The following is a 19,414-nucleotide window of genomic DNA, read 5'->3' as shown; positions in this document are numbered from 1 at the left end:
GCGGAGTCAGGCGCTGGAGGCATTTCCAACCCTGACCCAGCCATGGCGGCAAGGCCGAGGGTCCTGCTTACCGCCTGAGAGCATCCCACATGCGATTGTGCTGAGCGATCACAGCACCTGGAGGGGTTTGCTGCTGATCACTAGCAAGGCATTGAGAGAGACAGCCCAGGCTGGAGAGAGCTAAGGGGTCACAGTGGTCCCAGACTGCACCCCAGGGATCCCGTCACAGTGGAGCAGCGAGCAGGGTGAAATACACAGCTTGTTGTGCTGAGCAAGATTTGCACTTCATACACTGGTGTAAAGATTTTAAGTGAGGCTTTAAGTGCAGGTGCTAAGAACAGTCAGGAGGAGGCTACCCGTTTGTTATTTTCTGTTTGCTTATTTCGGGAAAGGGAAATAAGGACGGGAAACAAGTGCAAGCAGTGAAACTATTGCGAAGTTGGAACTTTTTAGACTGCAGATTGCAGAAAAAGAAAGAGAACACGAGAGTGTCTTGGTACTAAAGAAACTGGCCATGGAGAAGACGGAAAGAGAGAAAGCAGAACCAGAAACCACCGACTCCAATCATTCTCATCACTCCAAAAACCCACAACTGGGCCCACCTATGGCCTGCATACAAGGACCCTGCTCACTGCGGCACACCCATCCTATCCAACAACCTTGGAGGGCCAGCAAGAGGGATTCCACACCTGGTTCATCCCACCGATAGGGGCTGGGAGGGGATTGCTCAGTGATCTCTTGGGCTGGTTAAGGGAAGGGATGGAGTGGATAGACTCCAAGACAGGAGGCTACAATGAGAGGCTTCCTGAATGGCAGACGTAAAGGCAGGAGCACGGGGAGGCGAGGAAGGGAGAAGTAACCTGGAAGCAACCAAACACAGCCGCAAGAGATGTGGGGGAAAAAATTGGGGGAGTAGCTTTGGCAGAGCCTGCCCTGCCCATAGGACGTAATTCCTTCCTTCCCAGCCCTCCTCCTACAGCGCAAGCTGCCTGGTACCGCCCGGAGCGCTGCAGGACCCAGCGCACCCTCACGCCTACCCGAGGTGGACGGTTCGGATGTGCTTCTGCATCCCCGAGGAGCTGCTCAGAACCTTGCCACAGCTTTTCCACAAGCACTTGAACATCACCTTGGTGGAGTTCTTGGGGAGGGGGGAGGGGGAGAGAGAGAGAGAGAGAGAATGAGAAAGAGAATGAATGAGGCCCACAGCTCCCACTCGGGCCCAGGCAGCCCCACTCCATGGGGCTCAGATCCCCACCTGGAAAGGGGGCCAAGGCTCTTAATCCCACAGGCTGGGCTGAGTGTGCATGGGGAGGGAACGTGGTCCAGTGGTTGGAGCAGGTAACAGTGAGATTTGCCTGTGTCACCAGGTCCTTCCGACTTGGGTGAGCTCCTGAACTGCTCCCCCAACTGTAACATGGGCCCAGAGGTGCCGGGAGGCTATGAACTGCTAGGCCCAGAGGTGCCGGGGAGGGCTCTGAGCTGGCATAAATTAATCACTGGTGCTAGAAGAGAGGCTGCAGACCATTCTGCAGTGGGGAAAGCCCTGCTCGCTGCAGGGACGCAGCTCAAAACTACTCCGGCTTCCTGTTCACGCCCGCGTGCCATGTGGGGCACTGGACTCTGAAATTCTATTACAGGCTTGGCTGGAGAGTCAGAGACCCCTTGCTGTTACTGTAATTTAGCCCCCACCGGGAGCGCCCCTCGGCCCCGCAACCCGCTCCCCAAGCCCATCCCAAAAAGCGAGTCCGGTCAGCCTTGAAGGCACAGCACAATGCCCAGCTCTCCTCTCCAGCCTGGCAGGGAGGGCGTGTGGACAAAGAGCAGAGGGGGAGCAAGTTGATTATTTGCGGGAGGAGACGAGCCTTTTACTCCTGCCTGCAGAGCGGCCCCTTTCTCGGCATTTCGATGAGTCCGCTTCATCCCCAGCACTGCTCTGGCCCCGCCCCCAGCCTCAGTCCCCCTTACCCCCTGCCCATGCCCTCCTACCCCTCCCCTAAGCTGCGGCCCCACTCCCAGCCTGGTTCCCAGGATGGGGTGCAGATGGGGCGGGGGGGCGCAACTGTGAAAAGTTTGGGGACCACTGCTCTGCCAGACCCCGGGGACTCTCCCCCCAACCACCTTCATCACTGCGCTGCTTTTGGACCAGCCCTGCACCCCCATCGTTCCAGCTCCCGTCCTCCGCACCTTCCTCTTCCTGGGAATGGGGTCTCCAAAGAGGAAGTGGGTCGCTTCGGTCTCCTCGATGCCGTCGTCCAGCTGGGGGGCCGGCAGGAAGCTCTTGGCCACGTCGGTGGAGAGCGGTGGCGACGGGGTGGAAGGGGTGGAGCGGTCGCTCGGCAGGTCCCAGCTCCAGTCCCCGCTGTTGTTGCTACTGCTGCTGTAGCTGGAGGACATGGCGGGACCCTCTTTCCAGGCCTCGCAGCTGGGTTCTGCTACGGGGGGGAGAGAGAGGAATTCAGTCGCCCACTGGTCACGGGGGTCGCCCCAGAACACGCAGACGTCGGCCCCTTCCAGTGCTGAGCAGAGCCCTGGGAATCCCACAGGCAGAGCCAGCCCGGGTGGCATCCGGGTGAACCTCCCAGGCAGCAAGCGCCGTGCCCAGCCTGAGCGCCATCAGGGAAGGTTTCTCCGCCGGCACAACTCCTGCAGCGGTGGGCTTTGTACAGCAGGGGCTGCCACACTTGATGGGAACCTCAAACCATACAGGCCTCAACTCAACACTGCCCACCCCCACCCTGGCCCTTTGTTACATGGGGTGTGGTGATGGAGGGGGTGTCCCAGAGCACTAGCTAGGAACACTGCCTCCAGGGCCCTTCATCAGCAGATCTCAGAGCACTTGACAAAGAGGCCAGTATCGGTATCCCCATTGAACAAATGGGGAAACTGAGGCAGAGGGAGGGCAGTGACTTGCCCAAGGTCCCCCAGCAGGCCAGCGGCTGAGCCAGGAATAGAACGCGTCTCTCCTGAGTCCAGTGCTCTAGCCCTAGGCCACGCTGCCTCCCATTATTAAGCCAATCTCTATCAGAAACGAGGATGGGATTTCGTGGGGAAGGTGGGGGGGGGAAAAGATTATCGCCCATCTGCTGCGGCAGGGTTCTTACGCCTTCCTCTGAAGCATCCGTCCCCGACAGCCACCAGCACTGGGACACAGGGCTAGATGGACCTCAGGGCTGACCCAGTCTGCCAGTCCCTATGCTCCTACAAGTGAACTCGGGGACCTGAATTCCGCTCCTGGCTCTGGAGGAATTCCCTACATCATGCAGGATTTACAGAGGCATAACCGAGAGCAGCACATGGCCTGACACCCCCGTTAGCAATTCCACCTTGCCCATCTTGGGGCTCAGCATCCCATCGGTACCTGGGCTGAGGGTGCCAGGCGGGTTGCCAAGCACTAGAGGGCTAGTGGACAGGCTGGTGAGAACTGCGGCTGCCATGACCTCATCTATCCCCGCCTTGCCCGACAGCTTTCTGAAAAACAGAAAAACGGAGAACACAGAGGTTAGATCCAGCTTAGAAATTCTCTGGCCGTAACTCCGGCAAGCACCCCAGAGCTACCCCGCAGCAGTGGGGCAAGCGGATGCCCACACACCACCCCGACATCAGGTCCCAGTCCCAGGGCGAGACGAACCAACGTTCAGTCCACCAAGAAGCCTACTGAGACACCCCATCAGGGCAGACACCCGTTCGCAGGCCCCTCCCAATACCATTCCCAGAGACCACTGCGCGCTCAGCACCTGGCAACCATCTCCAGTTACTGCTGGTTGAACCAGCCACCTGGAGGGCAAAGGCGCTTTTACACCCCATATGATTCCCGCTTCCAATCCAGGCTTGTGTGGCTCCTACTAGCCACATGCAGGGGACAGGGGCAAGATAGTGACTGCCATGGTCATTCCACTTGAAGTCTTTTCAAGCCACGCCAGCCGTGCAGGCTGGATCGTATCATACCCAGAAGAGCCACTTCGGGCAGGGGGGCTCCCACCCAACCCTCTGTCTGACGCCCCTCCGTCCTGCTGAAGGCATGGCTCATTCCCTCCAGGTGGCCTACCCCAAGCACAGTGCTCCAGAGTGGTCACCCCTGGGGCAGGGCTGCTCTCAGCACCGTATCCACCCTGGTTATCATGAGCGGCTCTAAATCTGCCCTGGACAGCAAAACCAAGGCTGTTGCCGTGGCACGGCATGCTTTGCATCTGAGTACAGACACTGGCCTTTACAAGTGCACACATACAGGAGGGACAGCTGCACCGCGGGAAGAGAAAACAGTTATATCCTGCAGCCAGGAAGGACCATCCCTAAGCCATTAACATAAAACCAAAGGGACGAAAGAAGAGTCCCAAGTCAACTGGATTCCTGCAGCCAACAGGCTTCCAATGAACAGGACAGGCTGTCGCCCCCCCAAAACGCTGCATCCTCCAACACTTCCGACCCAAACGGAGTGTTACACTCGGCACGCTTCCCAGCTGGGAGACAAGCTGCGGGAGCCTCTCCCCAAGCCTGTGGCAGCGGGAGGACAAGGAGCGATTGCTCACCCCTCTAAGGAAGAGTGTAGATCGCTAGATAGCGCAGAATAGCGAAGCGCACTGCAAGTTGCAGGCCAGCTTTGTGGCGTGACCAGATGCCATGTGGCAGGGGTGAGCCACAGGTTTGTGCATCCAGCCCCACACTCCTGGGCCAGCAGGAGCTGAGGTGCCCCAGAGGGCAAAGAGCACCTGTAGGATACCTTGGGCAGGCCTCCACCACCTAGCAGAGCAGCTGCCTTAGGGTACAGGACAGGGGAACCAAAGATCTAGAGCAGCCAGTGGGTCCAGCAGCGAGCAAAGCACGTTTCTCAATCATAGGCAGGTCAACAGTGGAAGGAAGGGAAAGGAAAAGAAGTGAGCCCTAATGCAAAGAGGGGTGTCACAGGCAGCTGTAAGCTGCAGGCAAGAGACCCCCCCCAGTAGAAATCCCCAGCACCAGCCTGCCCCCACCACCTGCACACCTCAGAAGCTACAGTCCCTTTAAAAGCCAGCATGATCCACCCTCTTCCCCCGCCCCCCCAGTCTGCATCACATGACCCACCAAACCCAGGCAACAGCCCAGAGCTGGGGGGGAGGGGGGGAGAGAGAAGAGAAGGGTTGCGCACAGGGCCTCTGACTGCCAAGTGCTTTATCTGGGTCAATGTCTAACCGAGAAAACCACGGGCGGGGGCTGGCCATGGCGAATGAGCAGAGCTGGGGAGAGAGGCTCCTGGCTGGGGAGGGGAGCAAGGGCTTTTGGTTCTGCATGTTTTCTCGGAGGGCAGGGAAGCAGCATCTCAGGAGAGGCTGTAAGAGGGGAGTCGCTCCCCCTCTGGGGTCACTTAAAACACCTGGTTCTCCTCCATGCAGGACAATGCTCTGCCAGCCAGTGAATTAATCTCACAACTCCCCTCCTCAGCTTAGGCAGGCAGCCATCCTCCTCCCCCCTCTAGATGGGGAAACTAAGGCACGGAGGGGTTAAGAGATTTGCCCCCCGAGACATGCTGAGCCAGTGACAGAGCCATGATGAATACCCAGGAGCCCTGGTACTGGGTCACACTCCTCCACTCTCCCCGCTATATTGACTGGCAGCACAGCACTGGCTTGGTGAGTCTACCCTGCCGCCCGAGGGCCCGGCTCTCTGCAAAGGGCTGAGGGGTTCTCAGCCCAGAGAGTGACGGGAGGTTGGCAGGGGCTGCCGAGCTCCGGCAGCAAGGGTGGGTCGTGGACTCTAGTCCATACATGCCGAGTGCAAGCCAGCAACCTCTGCTGGGCATCACCTGCCAAGAGTCAGAAGTGGCATCATGGGGCAACAGAGCAGCTGGAGAGCTCTGGCCTCTGCTTTTCTAGGGGTGGAAATGTCACGCACAGGCCCTGTGTACATAGCACACACGACAGAACACAACGTACGACAAAACAAAGCACTCGCCCTGCAGCGGCGTCCCCCTTCCCACAGGGCTGGGGCTGGGGCTGGCTCCTCGCTCCGGGCCCACAGGTCACAAGCAAGCTGGGCCGAGCCCAGCAGGACAGGAACTGCAGGGCAGGCTTGCCCTGGAAAACCCACCCCCATGGCCTCCCCCCACCCAAGGACCCTCACCCTGCCAGGACCTCTCTCCCCCCAGGTGAGGAGGGCAAATGGGGGGGACGACCTCAAGGGGACAGAGGGGAAGGGGAATCGAGGGAGGAGTCCCTAGAGCTATTGGGGAGGAGGCTAAAGAAGGAAGCAGCAGGGACTGGGACAATCCATGGGGTCCCATAGGGTGTGTGACACTGAGTGGGAATGGAGAAATGGAGGTTAGATGAGGGCTGCAGTACTGGGTACATTTCAAATGGGGGGGAACCCTAAAGAGCTGTCCAGGCTATTTCGGGGTGGCTAACTGTGGTGGGGACTGGCGAGTGTCTCAAGGCAAGGAATAAAGACTAATCAAATAATGTGGTACAGCTAACATAGGATTCATAGACAGAGACGAGCACTGGAGGTATTTTATTAGCGTAAAAGAAATAAAGCAACATTTTAATGGCTAAAACAAAACCATGAAATTCCACAAAAATAAAACAAAAATTAAAGCACACTCTCTAAAGCTTTCTGCTGGAGATGGCGCCTCCTGCTGGCCAGCGCCTCCATTCCCTGCCATTCGTCAGCCCAGGAGGCCACCCTGCAGCTCCGACACAGCTCAGCAAGTGGGGTTCCCTCCCCACTGGGGGCCCGATTACTCTCGAGCCTGCCAGCCTGCCCAGCCCACAGCCGCCACCTGCTTTCTCTACACCAGAGCTCTGCCTACGAAGGGGTCGGACTCCTTTGGCAGAGCAGGGTAGGATCCACACTCCAGCGCACTCCCGTGGACACACACTGCCTCCCCCACCTGTGTCTAGAGACGCTGGCTCGTTCCTGCGCTTCAGGAGAGCGCCAAGCCCACGCCGCCCGGCTGAGTGCTGCAGGCTGCCTTTTCAGTGCTTAGCCGACAGCATCTCCCCAGGGTCCCCCACGCCACTGCCCGCTTCCCAGGGCCCTCTGGGGGGAAAGCAGCTCGGGGAAACACATACAAAAAACCCCAAACACCACAGACCACCCTCCCCATGTCTCCCAGTAATGAATGTGCTGCAAACCCACTCCAAACAGCAGGAATCAGCCAGACTGGTGTATTTATAGCACATGGGGGGGTCCAGAATGTCTTGGGTAGCTCTTTCTGTGCCAAAAGTTGCATGCCCTCGCTTGGCCCCCGGCGTCCCCCTCACCCTGTAGACTCCTTCCGAATTCCAGCAAGGAGCTCCAGGCTGGATTGATCCCTGGGGTATAACTATTTACCCACCCCATCTTGTGGCTTCCCTACAACCGAGCAACAGTCTTTGGTACGCACCAGTGACCATGCTGGAGCACGGCTCACCAGCACAAACTGCCACCATGATCAACCTTGCCCTTATCTTCAGCTGCTTAGACTTCCTAGCCTTCAACTCAAAGGGAGAGAGCATTTCCCGTGTACCCTGGTGCCTAACGCAATTAAACCAGGTTTTCACAGCCCTCCACTATCACCAGAAACCACTTCTGTTCCTGATTCATGCATGAGGCTTACACCAGAACAATGGCGTCCTAGAGTACAGAGAGGGCCCTGAATGGGCATTTAGGGTCAGAATTAACGGCAGCAGGGACCACCCGATCATCAAGGCTGACCTCCTGCACATCACAGTGCACTGCACTGAGCCCAATAACCAGGAATACACTAGAGCGCAACATCCCCCCCAGAAACAAAACTATCATGTGCCACAGGTGGGACGGAGGCACACCAATGGCTCAGGCCCTGCAATGTCAGGGAATGGAGTTGGTCAGACGCTTGCAAAGATGGTCTGGATGCATCTCTGGGGACTGCCTAGGAGACAAAGCTGCTGGAATTGTGATGTCCCACTTGTTGGATCCCTATGACCATCTGCTAAGCTTTGATATCCTTGGCATTCAGGTGGTAACCGCCTGGCTGGCTATTGCCTTCCCTGTGCCACGGGTTAACATGGCCTAGACAGTCACGGTGTTCTTGTCTCCCCGCAAGACCTGCATCATTCCACTACTCCACCGCCGCTATCTCCAGCGGACTCAGCCACCTGCTGCCACCAAGAAAGAGTAGATGGGGAGCACAGAATTCATTGAACTAGCAGCATTTCAACCCAACACTTCCAGGGCCGCTACCAGCCTCCGGGTTGTCCTGGGTTTAGAGTCAGTGCAGAGAGCGGGGCGCTGGCATACAAGAGGCACCGACACTCAATTAGCATTCTAGGCTTCACCAAGCCCACCACACCCCACCCATTCCCTCAAACCCCGAGTGTATAAATGTTCAACACTGGCTGCTGCACGGCCCAGACTATTGGGTAGCCTACATGGCACAGACAAAGCCAGCAGCATCCCACCTTCCTCCCACAGTGCCGGTATCAGCTCCAACTTCTGGCGGTGAAGCAAAGATCGGCTTTCCCAGCCAGAAACGGCCTTGATTGTGCAATCACCACATTGGCCTTACGTTTGCACACCTACCCCTCCTCAGCTTGTAACTGGCCCCATAGCCAGCGTTTGGCAATTTGACTTTTTGCAGCGAGTGACATCGCTTTGTCCTCCTATTGCAGGAAGTTGGAGGGGTATGTTGGAGCCCCGGTGGGGCAGAGGCATTCTGCCTGACACACAAAAGGCATAAAACAGGGGGAAAAGGGGAGGAATCAGAAGTTACCATTCTTCAGCCCCCTCCCACCAGACACACAGCCCTCCTCCCCTTGCACCAATGACTGCCAGGAGTTTAAACGAACATGGTGGTCAATGAATCATTCTCCCAGGCGGGAGACTGCTTTTCTGAGGGGGGCAGGGGGGGGGCGCTGTGGTGATTGGTTGGCACAGTGCCAGGCCAGCCAATTGTGGCAGCAGAAACAGCAAGAGAGCTGGGCAGCTTCTCTTAAAGAGCCACTTTAAAATTGTTTCTTCCCATCTTTAAATAAACCAGAGGTTGGGGGGGAGGAGGCAGGGGAAAGAGAGGAGGAACAAAGAGCCAGCAAGACAAACTAAAAAAACAAAAATCTTTTACTGCATGTCAGGCCAAGACAAGAAAACAGAAGCCCTTCGCTCAGGGGCCTGAATCTGCCTTGCTGGATTCTTTGGGAAGCAAGATCGCAAAGCTGAACTGAATCCAGCGCATAGCCATACGTCTGGAGTGCAGAACAGGACAGACCTGAGGGGGTGTAAGGGAAGAGACTTGGAGAGCCAGAGGCTCCAAGGTTTGTTATTTTCTATTTTCCCCAGAGAATGCAGAGCTCCTGAGATGCCCCGGAGCCCTATAAGCTGCAGCCCTGTCTACACGAAGCTTCTCCCCTTTCCCTGTCACGCAGGATCCCTGCATGCCACGGTTTCATACAGCGGCTGTGACTCGTTGAGGCACTTGACTTCACTGCAGCCCAGCCAGCGTGCCCGCTAGCCAAGTGGTGCTCATTTGCAAGGAGTCACACTGGCCCCCGCTGGCACTCTCACTCGGCACTCAAAACCAGGACTGCAAACAGAGGGCAAGGCTTCCCCGGCAGCTCCTCCTCCCAGAGGACATGAGCAGGCAGCCAAGGGTCCCCTCCCCTTCTCATTGCCCCCTGCAGCAAAGCACACTGGGGAACGGCTAGAGGGGCAGCTAGCCAGCAGTGCTGCGCCCTGGACTGCAGGAGCACATGCCACTCCTAGGAGGCAGCTGTGATGTCAGAGAGGCCAGGCCAGAGCAGGGGACAAAGACATTCAGGGAAAGGAAGGACAGAGGAGACGGGCATGGCAAACTGGCTGATGGGGGCAGTGGGCTAGGGGGAGGAGAGCAAAGCAAACAGGACAGGGATAATCTTGGGGCTCTAGCATAGGCCAGAACTCTCCCCAGCCCGACTCCGCGTGATGAACAGTGCAGCATTTTCTGCTCCTGGGTTAATATTTAGCAGGGTTGCTCTGGTTTCCCAATCCCCAACGTTTGCCAGACCGCTGCCAAGTGCGCACAGAGTTTGCTGCTGCCTGCAATCCTGTCCCTCCCACAGCACTGCGAGCTTCCCGCCTCCAGGGCGTCATCAGTCTGGTGCTCTCCAACTGGGAGCTGGACACACAGGGATGGCACTGGTAGGCTAGGCACTCACAGGGAGAAAGGAGAGCGCTGGGAAGCTTTACGGCACTGCTATCTGCTGTACTCATCCCCCACAACTCCTATCTCAATCCCATTACCAACCCCCCGGTCCCAGCTCCGATCAGTCCATCGCAGGCTCCCTCTCAGGAATCCAGGGGTTCTGGGCAGGGGTGACTAGTGGATGCTGGAACAGCATCAAGACATTGCAGCTACCAATAATCCAAGCGTTCCTTGTACAGGACACTGGTAGACCTTTCTGTTCTCTCTAGTGTTTTCACCTGCTGCCTGTTATCCTTTTATGTAAGCACGGAGCTGCCCTCCGGGGGAAGCCAACAGGGAATCTGATCTGGTTAATATACAAGAGCCAGCTCAAATCTGTGCCATCAGGTTACGAGAAATGTTACAACCCAGCTCTCAGGATCATGGTAGCCCCCATTCATGTGACTCTCTCCCATGCCCCCCCAAATCAGTGGGTTTGCACACGACCAAGGCCTGGATACTAGTGCCTGGGCAGCACCTCAGAACTCTTGGGTGGGGAGATTCTATTCAAACCTCCTTAGCACCAAGAGCATCTCTTTCCACCATGGCCTCAGCCAACAGCAAGGAGGATGGGAGAGGCCTGGGAAGGGATTTATGACCTCTCTGGAGTTCTGCTGGGAAAACACAAGCCTAGCATCAAGAGCCCCAACAGCCAAGGCTCTGGGCTAATGTTTCCAGTGCCCCACGTTCACTGAGCAGATGTACAGGCCCTTAGAGAGAAGAACCTGGCCACTCAGAGCAGCGTGGAGGAACAGGATTAATAGCTTGACCACAGAATTGTGCAATGCTACCGCCTGGATTGATAAGTAGTTGGATGGTGGTGTTGCAGCGGCAGGGACCTCAGTGGGGGAGGGAAAAGTCTGCATGGTGGAGCTCCACCACACATCTCTGGCTAAACAGAAAAAGCCTAGAAAGATACCCCTCACTTGTGATTAGCTGTGTAGAGCCCAGCTCAGTTACTGGTTGGGGCAAAGGGATACAGCTATATACAGAGCCTACTCAGAGATCAATCTCACCCAGCCCAAAAATAAACTAAACTAGAGCCCCTTTTAATCAAAATATACTAAACTAAAATGATATGCAACAGCCAGTGGTTTCCTGATAGGCATCTCAAGCTAAGCAGCATATGCCTGGTTCAGCATTAGAAGGGGTGACCAACCTGCACACTCCAGAAGAAATAGTGTAGGTGACTCACTAGGAGGTACTCTTCAATTATAGGTGGTATTGAACCAATCGTAGAAGGTGCTGTGCTGGTGAGGATAAACCTCCTTCAGCTGAGACTTAAAAAACAAAGTCCCAATCATTGGTGGCCATATAAAATCCAAAGGACACATCCTGGACTGGCACCATTCCAACTTTAGCAATCACAATCCCCCTGCAGGGTCAATAGATTCAGCATCTTCCTTTACTATTTCTTAATGATGCTGGGTGCTGCTGAACTTACTGTAGTTCACACCAGAGGTTGCTGCACTTCCATGGTGGAAAAGCCCCCCCCCCCCTCTCCTTCCCCCCCCGGGTCTGAGAAGAAGTAGATGTTTTAGTTCAACCACAAGTTATTGGGCTCCATACAAGAATCAATGGGTGTAGTTCTCTGGCCTGTGGTACGCAGGTCAGTCTAGATCAGGTATGCAAAAAAAAAAAAAAAGGGGAGGGGTAAGATTTTGGTTTCAAACCAACAGTTGTCATATGCGCTGCAGTGCATCAGAAAGTACCTGAGCCATAAAATGCTTTTTCCTGTTTTCAGCCAGGACGGGGTACAACATTCTGGGACCAGGCTGGCACAGTAATTTTATTTAGCAGTGCGCTATGCAATGTGGCTGTGCTGTACCCTTCAGCAGGGCACAGCTGGCTACAGCTGGCTCCAAGTCACACAGCTCCAGCCACTGAAGCGAAACAGTGACGTTGCATATCACGCCAACACAGTTCCTCTCATCCAAAGAGGCACATTCATACAGGGTCTGGTCATAGTGTCTGAAAAGTCAGCAGCATCAGGGAGCCCAGAGATCAACAGGCTGCCATACAGGAAACTGCTTCAAAGCAGGAACTCCCAGGTCTGCAAAATGCAGCTTAGACCCTGCAAGGCTAGGAGGCAGGGGGAGCATGGAGAAATTGGCTCTGCAGGGAAATTGTAAGGGGCGAGGATGGCCAGTCAGGCCCACTGGATAAAAGCCTAGCTATGTGACCGAGAGCCTCCTGGCTCTAACTGTGGGGCAACTGGCTGGTTGCTATTTAGCCCTCCTCCCAGCAGGGAAGTGACAGTTCAGTTTGCCCAGCATTGGAGTATCCAGGGTCCAGAACCACGAAGGAGCAAGAAGCTGCCTGATGAAGCCCCCCGCTTTCAGCCAAGATTCACCCACTTCCTTGAGCCCCTGCCCTATTATACATACCTTCTGCAGAACAGCCCTTGTTTTCCCGTGTTTGTCCTCAAAACACCCAGCCTTTTTAGATGCAAGTTTTGTGAGAAAAGAAGCAAAGCGCCCTTTGGCTCATGTCCAACGTGACTAGGCCAGATAAGAATGAGCAGCAACGGCAACATTAAAAAAATCAAACAAATTAACAAGTCAAGCCAGAGTGTAGCTCAGCAGCATACACCAACACATCACGATGTAGGTAAATTGTTTCTTGCAATCCGAGTAGCTCAAAAGAAATAATCAGAGCTGTTTCATTCTGGGTTTTTGATGCATTGTCTAAAACCATGATGTTTAAAAAGGATGCTATAATCTAACCTTTTAGGCTTTCTTAGGCATTTGTTTTACTATGGAGTCCAGAAATACTTAAAAATTATACATATTAAGGCTTAAAATAAATGGGCACAAAAAGGAGAAATTTGCATGCTTCAAACTTTTTGAAGCTAGTGGTAAAATGAATCAATAAAGGTTTGGAAATCGCTGGTCTAGATGATCACAATAGCCCCTTTTATGGCCCTAACATCTGTGAAACACTGTCATTCCAAGAAATTGGAACACCCTTCTGCTCTCTACAGCTGGTCAGATGAGTTAAGCCCAGTCTATATTAGTAAAGTTTTTGCCAGTCTAGCATCAACTTAGGTGCTTAGCCTAAAGACTCCATTTTTGTTCACAGCAATTAACATACATCTGGGAGAAAGGATGTCTGTGTTAAAGATTCAACAACCCACGTTCCATGGAAAACCAAAGAGGCCATGGACAAGACCATCAAGAAGTTCCCCAGCAGAGCCAGGAATCTGACAATCAGAGCAGATCTGACAATCCTAATGCTCACAATACAGTCTTCCTTAGCCATCAAAGAAAGGCAAAAAATCCAAATCTCTACCAACTCCTTTGCAGGTTACCTCCACGAAGAGGCCCAACCAGTCTGAAGCACACATATGAAGCAAGCAGTCTCCTTCCTTCTCTACCTAACACCCCAACACATCAGCAAGTGGGGGGGGGGGGGGTTTAAAGAGGTCAACTTCTCACTAGTTATGCTGTTTGTTCCCCACACCCTGATCCCTCCTGCGATTCTTTCAACGCCGACAATAACGACAAGTTTTGTTTATAGCCAGTTTCTCTGTCAGACACTGGGTGCCACAGCGTTTTGGTTCCAAAACAGCACAGCGGAACAGTTATTTGTTTAAAAAACACAAAACAAAAAACAAAAAAACCCACAACTCCTCACCCCCCTGCTGGACTAAAACGATACGTCTACATAAAGATGCATGCCGAGGGGGCTGGGTCACTAGATCTATATTTGGGGTCAAACTGAATTATTGGCCTCCTCGGAAATGCTGTTGCACTTGTTCCGGCTAGGGATGCAACGAGCTTTATTTACACAAACCACAAGGCCCCCAGCAGCGCGGCTGCTGGTTATCAGAGAGCATACAGTGCACAGGGCTGGAGCGCTGCTTGTTTTTTGTTTTTAAAAATATAAACAAACAATTGCACTTAAGGCAGGCCCCTCCCTCTCAACCACACACGGCCAATCGCCATCTCCACGGTGACAGGGGAGCCAATGGGAAGACAGTTACCAACTTGGTTTGGCAGTTTAGTGCGAGGAGGCCCACCCCTGGTCCAGCCCCTTGCTAGCCAGCCCCCCCCCCCCCGTCCCGGACTCCTCCTTCTCTTCCTGTGGCTGCTCTTGGCCCAGAGATCACGGAGCCAGAATTAGTCAACACAGCTGCTGCAGCTCCAGCCCAGGGAAAGCCCCCCGAGAACGCCCGGCAGCAGCCCCGCCACATGAGCGCAGGAACGAAGCCCCATGGAGCCAGGAATGAGCAGATCTGACAATCCTAACGCTCACAATACAGCCGTAGCTTGCTGTCCTGCCTGGGAGGGAAGCAGCCGCCGGCAGACTCGGCTGCGAGGGCCTGGGGGTGCCGGCCTAGGGGGAAAACCAGCCTGCTTGTGCCACTCCAGCCAGCATGCCAGGGCTGGAGTCGCTGTCGAGCTGGGGATCTCTGCCCTGCCAAGGCCGCTCCTGGGCTCCTCACCCCACCAAGCGCCAGATGTGCTCTCCACCCCCTCCCTCCCGCGGCTCACGCCCCCAGCACTGCTCTGTAGGACCCTCCCCATCTGATCAGGGCGTCTCCATCGGACTGACCAGCAGAGGGCGGAATAGGAGGTGGAGACAGATGGGGTAGAGGAGAGATTTAACTCATCCCCACTCCAGACCCCCTTTCTGAGACAGGAGCGTGCAGCCGTGTGAGCAACCCAAGGGCTAAGCTACGTCGTGATCAGTAGGGCTGCATCTGAGGCAGTGAAGTCCCAGCAAAGAGAACGGCACCCTACTCCTCACAGAAGCAGAAGCCAACAGCTACATGGTGCTGAAGGCAAAACTCCACTTCTTCGCCAGGAGCCACACATCTGGGCACAGCAGGGCTTCTGGCAAATCAGCACCAAAAAAAATCACAGCTCCTTTGAGAGCAACAAAACAGTACAGCCTGAGAGGAAGTGCAGTCTAATAGATAGAGCACGGGACTGAGGGTCAGGAGACTGGGTTCCATTCCTGCCACTGACCTGCTGTACAGCCTTGGGCAAGTCACTTTGCTCTCCATTTCCCCCTCATAGCCTTTGTTCAGACTGTGAGCTCTTGGTCTCTCTCTTACTAGGTGTTTATACAATGCTTAGCACAGCAGAGCCCCGATCTCAGTGGGGGCCACTAGCACAATAAAAACTCTCAGCCAACAAATAGATCATTTCTGTCAGAGTTCGGACACCGAGGGACTAACTGCTCAACAACTTGCCCAGTGCCACTTTTCTGAACAGCATATTCCCATTGCCAGCATGGGGAGAAGTGGTACTGTCTAGAGCACGGGGGGACACCAGTATCCTGACCCCAATCTGCCGCATGACTCTTGAGTCGTCATTTAACTTCTGCATCTCAGACTCCCTGGTGGAACGGGGATATTCGGGAAAGGAGGATATTCCTTCTCACTGGGGTGAGAATTTCTGTTAACGGGGTAAAATCCTCCGCTGAACTGGTTGAAAGACTGTTCACCTGAAGCTCCTACAAATGCCTGTCTAGCCAATCCTAAAACACCAAGAACCATATTCTGTGCTCAGGGATATCTCATACAACCCTATGAGGTCAACAGAGCAGAAGGCTGTTCGAGTTTTTAACTCCTTGCAGCAACAGGCAGTGAATAATATCAGCTATCCTTATGGTTCCTGCTGGGACAGCATAAATAGAGGATTATTGCTCATCCTTCAGCTGCAGAAATAGAGTGCAGCTTGAGAAGGTTGTAATGCATCATAAGTGGAACCTTCTCTTGGAGACAACAGAGCCTATGAGTTAGGACTTTCAACTTGACTCCCGTTTTGATTCCTTTCTTATTCCTGTTTTGATTCCTCTAGCTTGCATCCGTCTTGGTCTGGCAAACCTAGAGCTAGTCTCCACATAAGGTTGCATAATTTAACTGAAGATGTGATGTTAAATTGATTTACTTCAAGCCAGTACAAAAAAAAAAAAAAAAAAAGACTGTGGACATATATATTTTGGTTTAAACCAGGTTTATTGCAGTTTAGCATAAGTTGATAGGAACAGGTTTTAGGTGAACTGAAATGAGGGGCTTGCACTGATTTAATTTAAATCAGGGCAAGTTTGTGCCTAGACACTCACAATTTTACCTCTTAAAACAAAAGCACAAAACTACCATGGCAAGTAGGATTGCCAACTTGGTAATATTTAAGAACTGGACACTCCAGCAAGAGTGCGGGAACCTCCCCATCCCACCTCTCCCCCCCATTGCTCACTGCTTTTCCCCCTCCCATCCCCCTGACCCGAGTCAGGAGGGACTCGCCTGTGGAGCCAGGGCTGGGAGCTGCAGCCACCCGAGGCAGGTAGGAGGCAGCCCCAGCTGAATAGGAGCTGGCATGGGTGATGGCCCAGTGCCTTCCCACCTCCCCCGCCTGCAGTGACCGGACACTGTCAGGTCTTCTTTTCGATCAGACTGTCCGGTTAAAAACCGGGCACCTGGCCACCCTAACATTGGGCACGGTAGCATTTACTTCTTTGCAAACAAGCTCACCACCGATGGCAGTAATGGAAATAGGACTTGTTAGTTCATGTGGGTGCCTTCTGCTAGCTGGATTCTGCTTTTGAAGGGGGGGAGGGGGGGGAAGAGGAGCCAGCGGCTACTAGACTGCTCAGCTTGCGTTTTGGGGACCCCCCCCAAACAAAATATTTAAAGGGAACAGAGCAATTGATTTAAAAGGAGATATTTAGCATGCAGGGGCCATTCCACAGCTGCATGAAGTAGATCAGAGCCATGGTCACATTTCAGTTTTAAAGTCCTATGGAGCATTCCTTTAGGAGTGCAGGCTTAAAATGGTAACGTTTAGGCAGCTCAGGCACAAGGCTGTCTATGCCCTCAGCTAGGATAGGGATGTGGTAGACAATGGGTTTGATACCAGGAAAGACAGGAGGACACTCAGAGTGGCGGTTGAGCGAGGACCTAGAACAGAGATCGGCAACCTTTGGCATGGGGCCCACCAGGGAAAGCCCCTGGCAGGCCGGATGGTTTGTTTACCTGCCGCGTCCACAGGTTCGGCCGATCGCGGCTCCCACTGGCCCCGGTTTGCCGTCCCAGGCCAATGGGGACTGTGGGAAGGACGCCCAGCACGGCAAACCGGGGCCAATGGGAGCCGCAATCGGCTGAACCTGTGGACGCGGCAGGTAAACAAACCATCCCGGCCTGCCAGGGGCTTTCCCTGGCAGGCCATGTGCCAAATGTTGCCGATCCCTGACCTAGAAAGTGGGGAGGCCCAGGTTCCAGCAGTGACGTGTTTAAAGTGTGCAGAGGCTTGGTGGAAACATGGCACAGCTAATGAGATCCACCAGTCTGGGAGGGAGGGAGAGGGGGATGCTTTCTATTTCAAGGACAGCCCCCACTGTAGTCAGTAGAGATAGACCAGCTTTGAATAGAGCTCAGAATATGGCTCCAATACCGCTCCCCCCAGAGAGTGAGTGACAAAGCCCTCCGGCTGCTGTGCCTTCCAGGGATCAGGAGGACCAGGTATTCCTTTCCCAGACACAACTGGAGGCGGGAAACGCAATGAGCAGATCCACCCTATGGAAGGCGAGGCACACAGGCGCTCCCCATGGGCTAGGCTGAAATCACGATGGCCCCAGAAGGCCGATGCCAAGCGGAGCTACTGCAATTACTCATCAGCGCTTGTGTGTGTCCAGTGAGCTTTCCACCCACCCTCAACACATCACTGCTCCAATGGCCTGGAAAACCCCAACCCCTCGCCAGAGCCACCAGAAGAAAGCAACAGCCAAGACCAAGTGCTCCCAAGGCAAGAAAGCAAGAAATCGGACTAGGACAGCATGGAAGGGGGCCCACAGCATGAAACAACACAGCCCTGGAAATGTAACAGCCTCCCTGCCCTCTGCTCCCACCTGACTCATGCACACCTACACACACAGCACCCTATTACCCACCAGCCTACCTTCCCACTTCAGAAGCGCAAAACAGTGATCATAGGCAACGACAGCGCCACAAAAGAGCATCTGCACCTCGAGCAGTTCTAAGCAGAATACAGGTACACAGAGGAGAGAGGAAGCCCTGAAGGTAGAACCACAGCCCCGATGAGACTGATGTTGTATCATACAAAACAAAACAAATCAGCCTCGTGATTTCCTCTGAGACACAGCTGCTTTGCAAGCTGCCTGGACCCACTCACCAGCAAGGTGGAACAGTGACAACAGCTGGTGCAATCATAGCCTAGGCAATGGGCTCAGCCATCCCTCACCATCCACTCGAGGGAGCAAGGCGCTACCTGAATTAGACACAAGCCTTCTTGAAGTCCATCATCCATCACCCCTTCCACATCTCACCTTTAGTATCCAAGCATCCAACCCGTAGCACCAGTATGCGTCAGTACCTGGGCTCCAGCAAACACCTTGCTCCTAAGAGACACTCCAAGGCATTTTGGGACATGTGGACCCACATCCACACTGATCACAAGGAGAGAGGAACAGTTGGAACTGGAAGGATACCCATGCTTCAGATACCCAGACAGCAAGGGGAGACCAGGTGGCCTGCAGATCCTAGAGCACCAGCAGTGGGAATGCCAGATGAGGGGCAGCAAGGAAGAAGAGTGCAAAGAAAGAAGATATCCAAAGAGAATGAGGGAAGAAAGCAAGACACCACAAAAATCCCTCCTAGGAAGCTATGCAATCACAAACAGTTTCATTTATTATAAATCCCACTGGACAGCAATACGAACTGACAATTCATGCTAATTTCTGTAAATATATACAGATTAGACACTGCCACAGGATTCTGGCAAGCTTCCTGCATGGACTGCAGGGGTGGGGTCTCTGCTTTAGTTCTTCCAAATATACTTGGGAATCACTCTCCCATGGAGGCAGTGAAAGCACTTTTTAAATGTATAGCACTGGGCTCCGGGATGAATCCTAGCTGTTAAATAAACAGTCCAGAAGACACTTCACCTCTTTCACTTTCTTTCCAGGAGTAATAGGTGCAGAGTGCCTTGGAACAGGGACCGCCACCACCCAGCTTCCAGGATTGGAAACTGATCAGGCCCTTTAAACAGCATCAGCAGCCAACATTTACAGATGGGGAAGAGTCTGGATTGGTCTAGATTCCAAGATGTGCAGCTGCAAATCCCAAGTGGCTCGAACATCCCACCTCTGGTCATTACAAAGCAGTCAGCAGCCTTCACAGCACCACACGTGCATTTGTATAAACAAAGCAAAACACTGCCTCTGCCCATCACACCCCAGATGCATATGCCGTCTTGAGACAGCTCTGAGGAGCTCACCCATGCATGCAAGGGAGAGAAAAAA

The 19,414-nt window shown here is 54.0% G+C and overlaps 1 protein-coding gene across 10 annotated transcripts in view; it reads right to left on the bottom strand.

Moving 5' to 3' along the window:
- The window catches only part of SLC2A4RG (SLC2A4 regulator), a 48,849-nt gene that overhangs the window by 12,171 nt on the left and 17,264 nt on the right, over positions 1-19,414 (bottom strand). For 7 of the 10 annotated variants that reach the window (XM_038369302.2, XM_038369301.2, XM_038369299.2 and 4 more), the window contains exons 3-5: positions 3,359-3,468; positions 2,185-2,432; positions 1,038-1,138 (exon numbers count right to left, since the gene is read on the bottom strand). In XM_038369302.2, coding sequence (XP_038225230.1) covers positions 1,038-1,138; positions 2,185-2,432; positions 3,359-3,468 — 459 coding nt within the window. The remainder of the gene's footprint in view (positions 1-1,037; positions 1,139-2,184; positions 2,433-3,358; positions 3,469-19,414) is intronic. The other 3 variants (XM_043496072.1, XM_043496070.1, XM_043496071.1) reach the window with 1 other exon arrangement.

Source organism: Dermochelys coriacea, chromosome 13, assembly GCF_009764565.3.
Source record: "Dermochelys coriacea isolate rDerCor1 chromosome 13, rDerCor1.pri.v4, whole genome shotgun sequence".
NCBI lineage: Eukaryota > Metazoa > Chordata > Testudines > Dermochelyidae > Dermochelys > Dermochelys coriacea.
The sequence above is the reverse complement of the archived record's forward strand: the minus strand, read 5'-3'. Positions and strand labels throughout refer to the sequence as shown.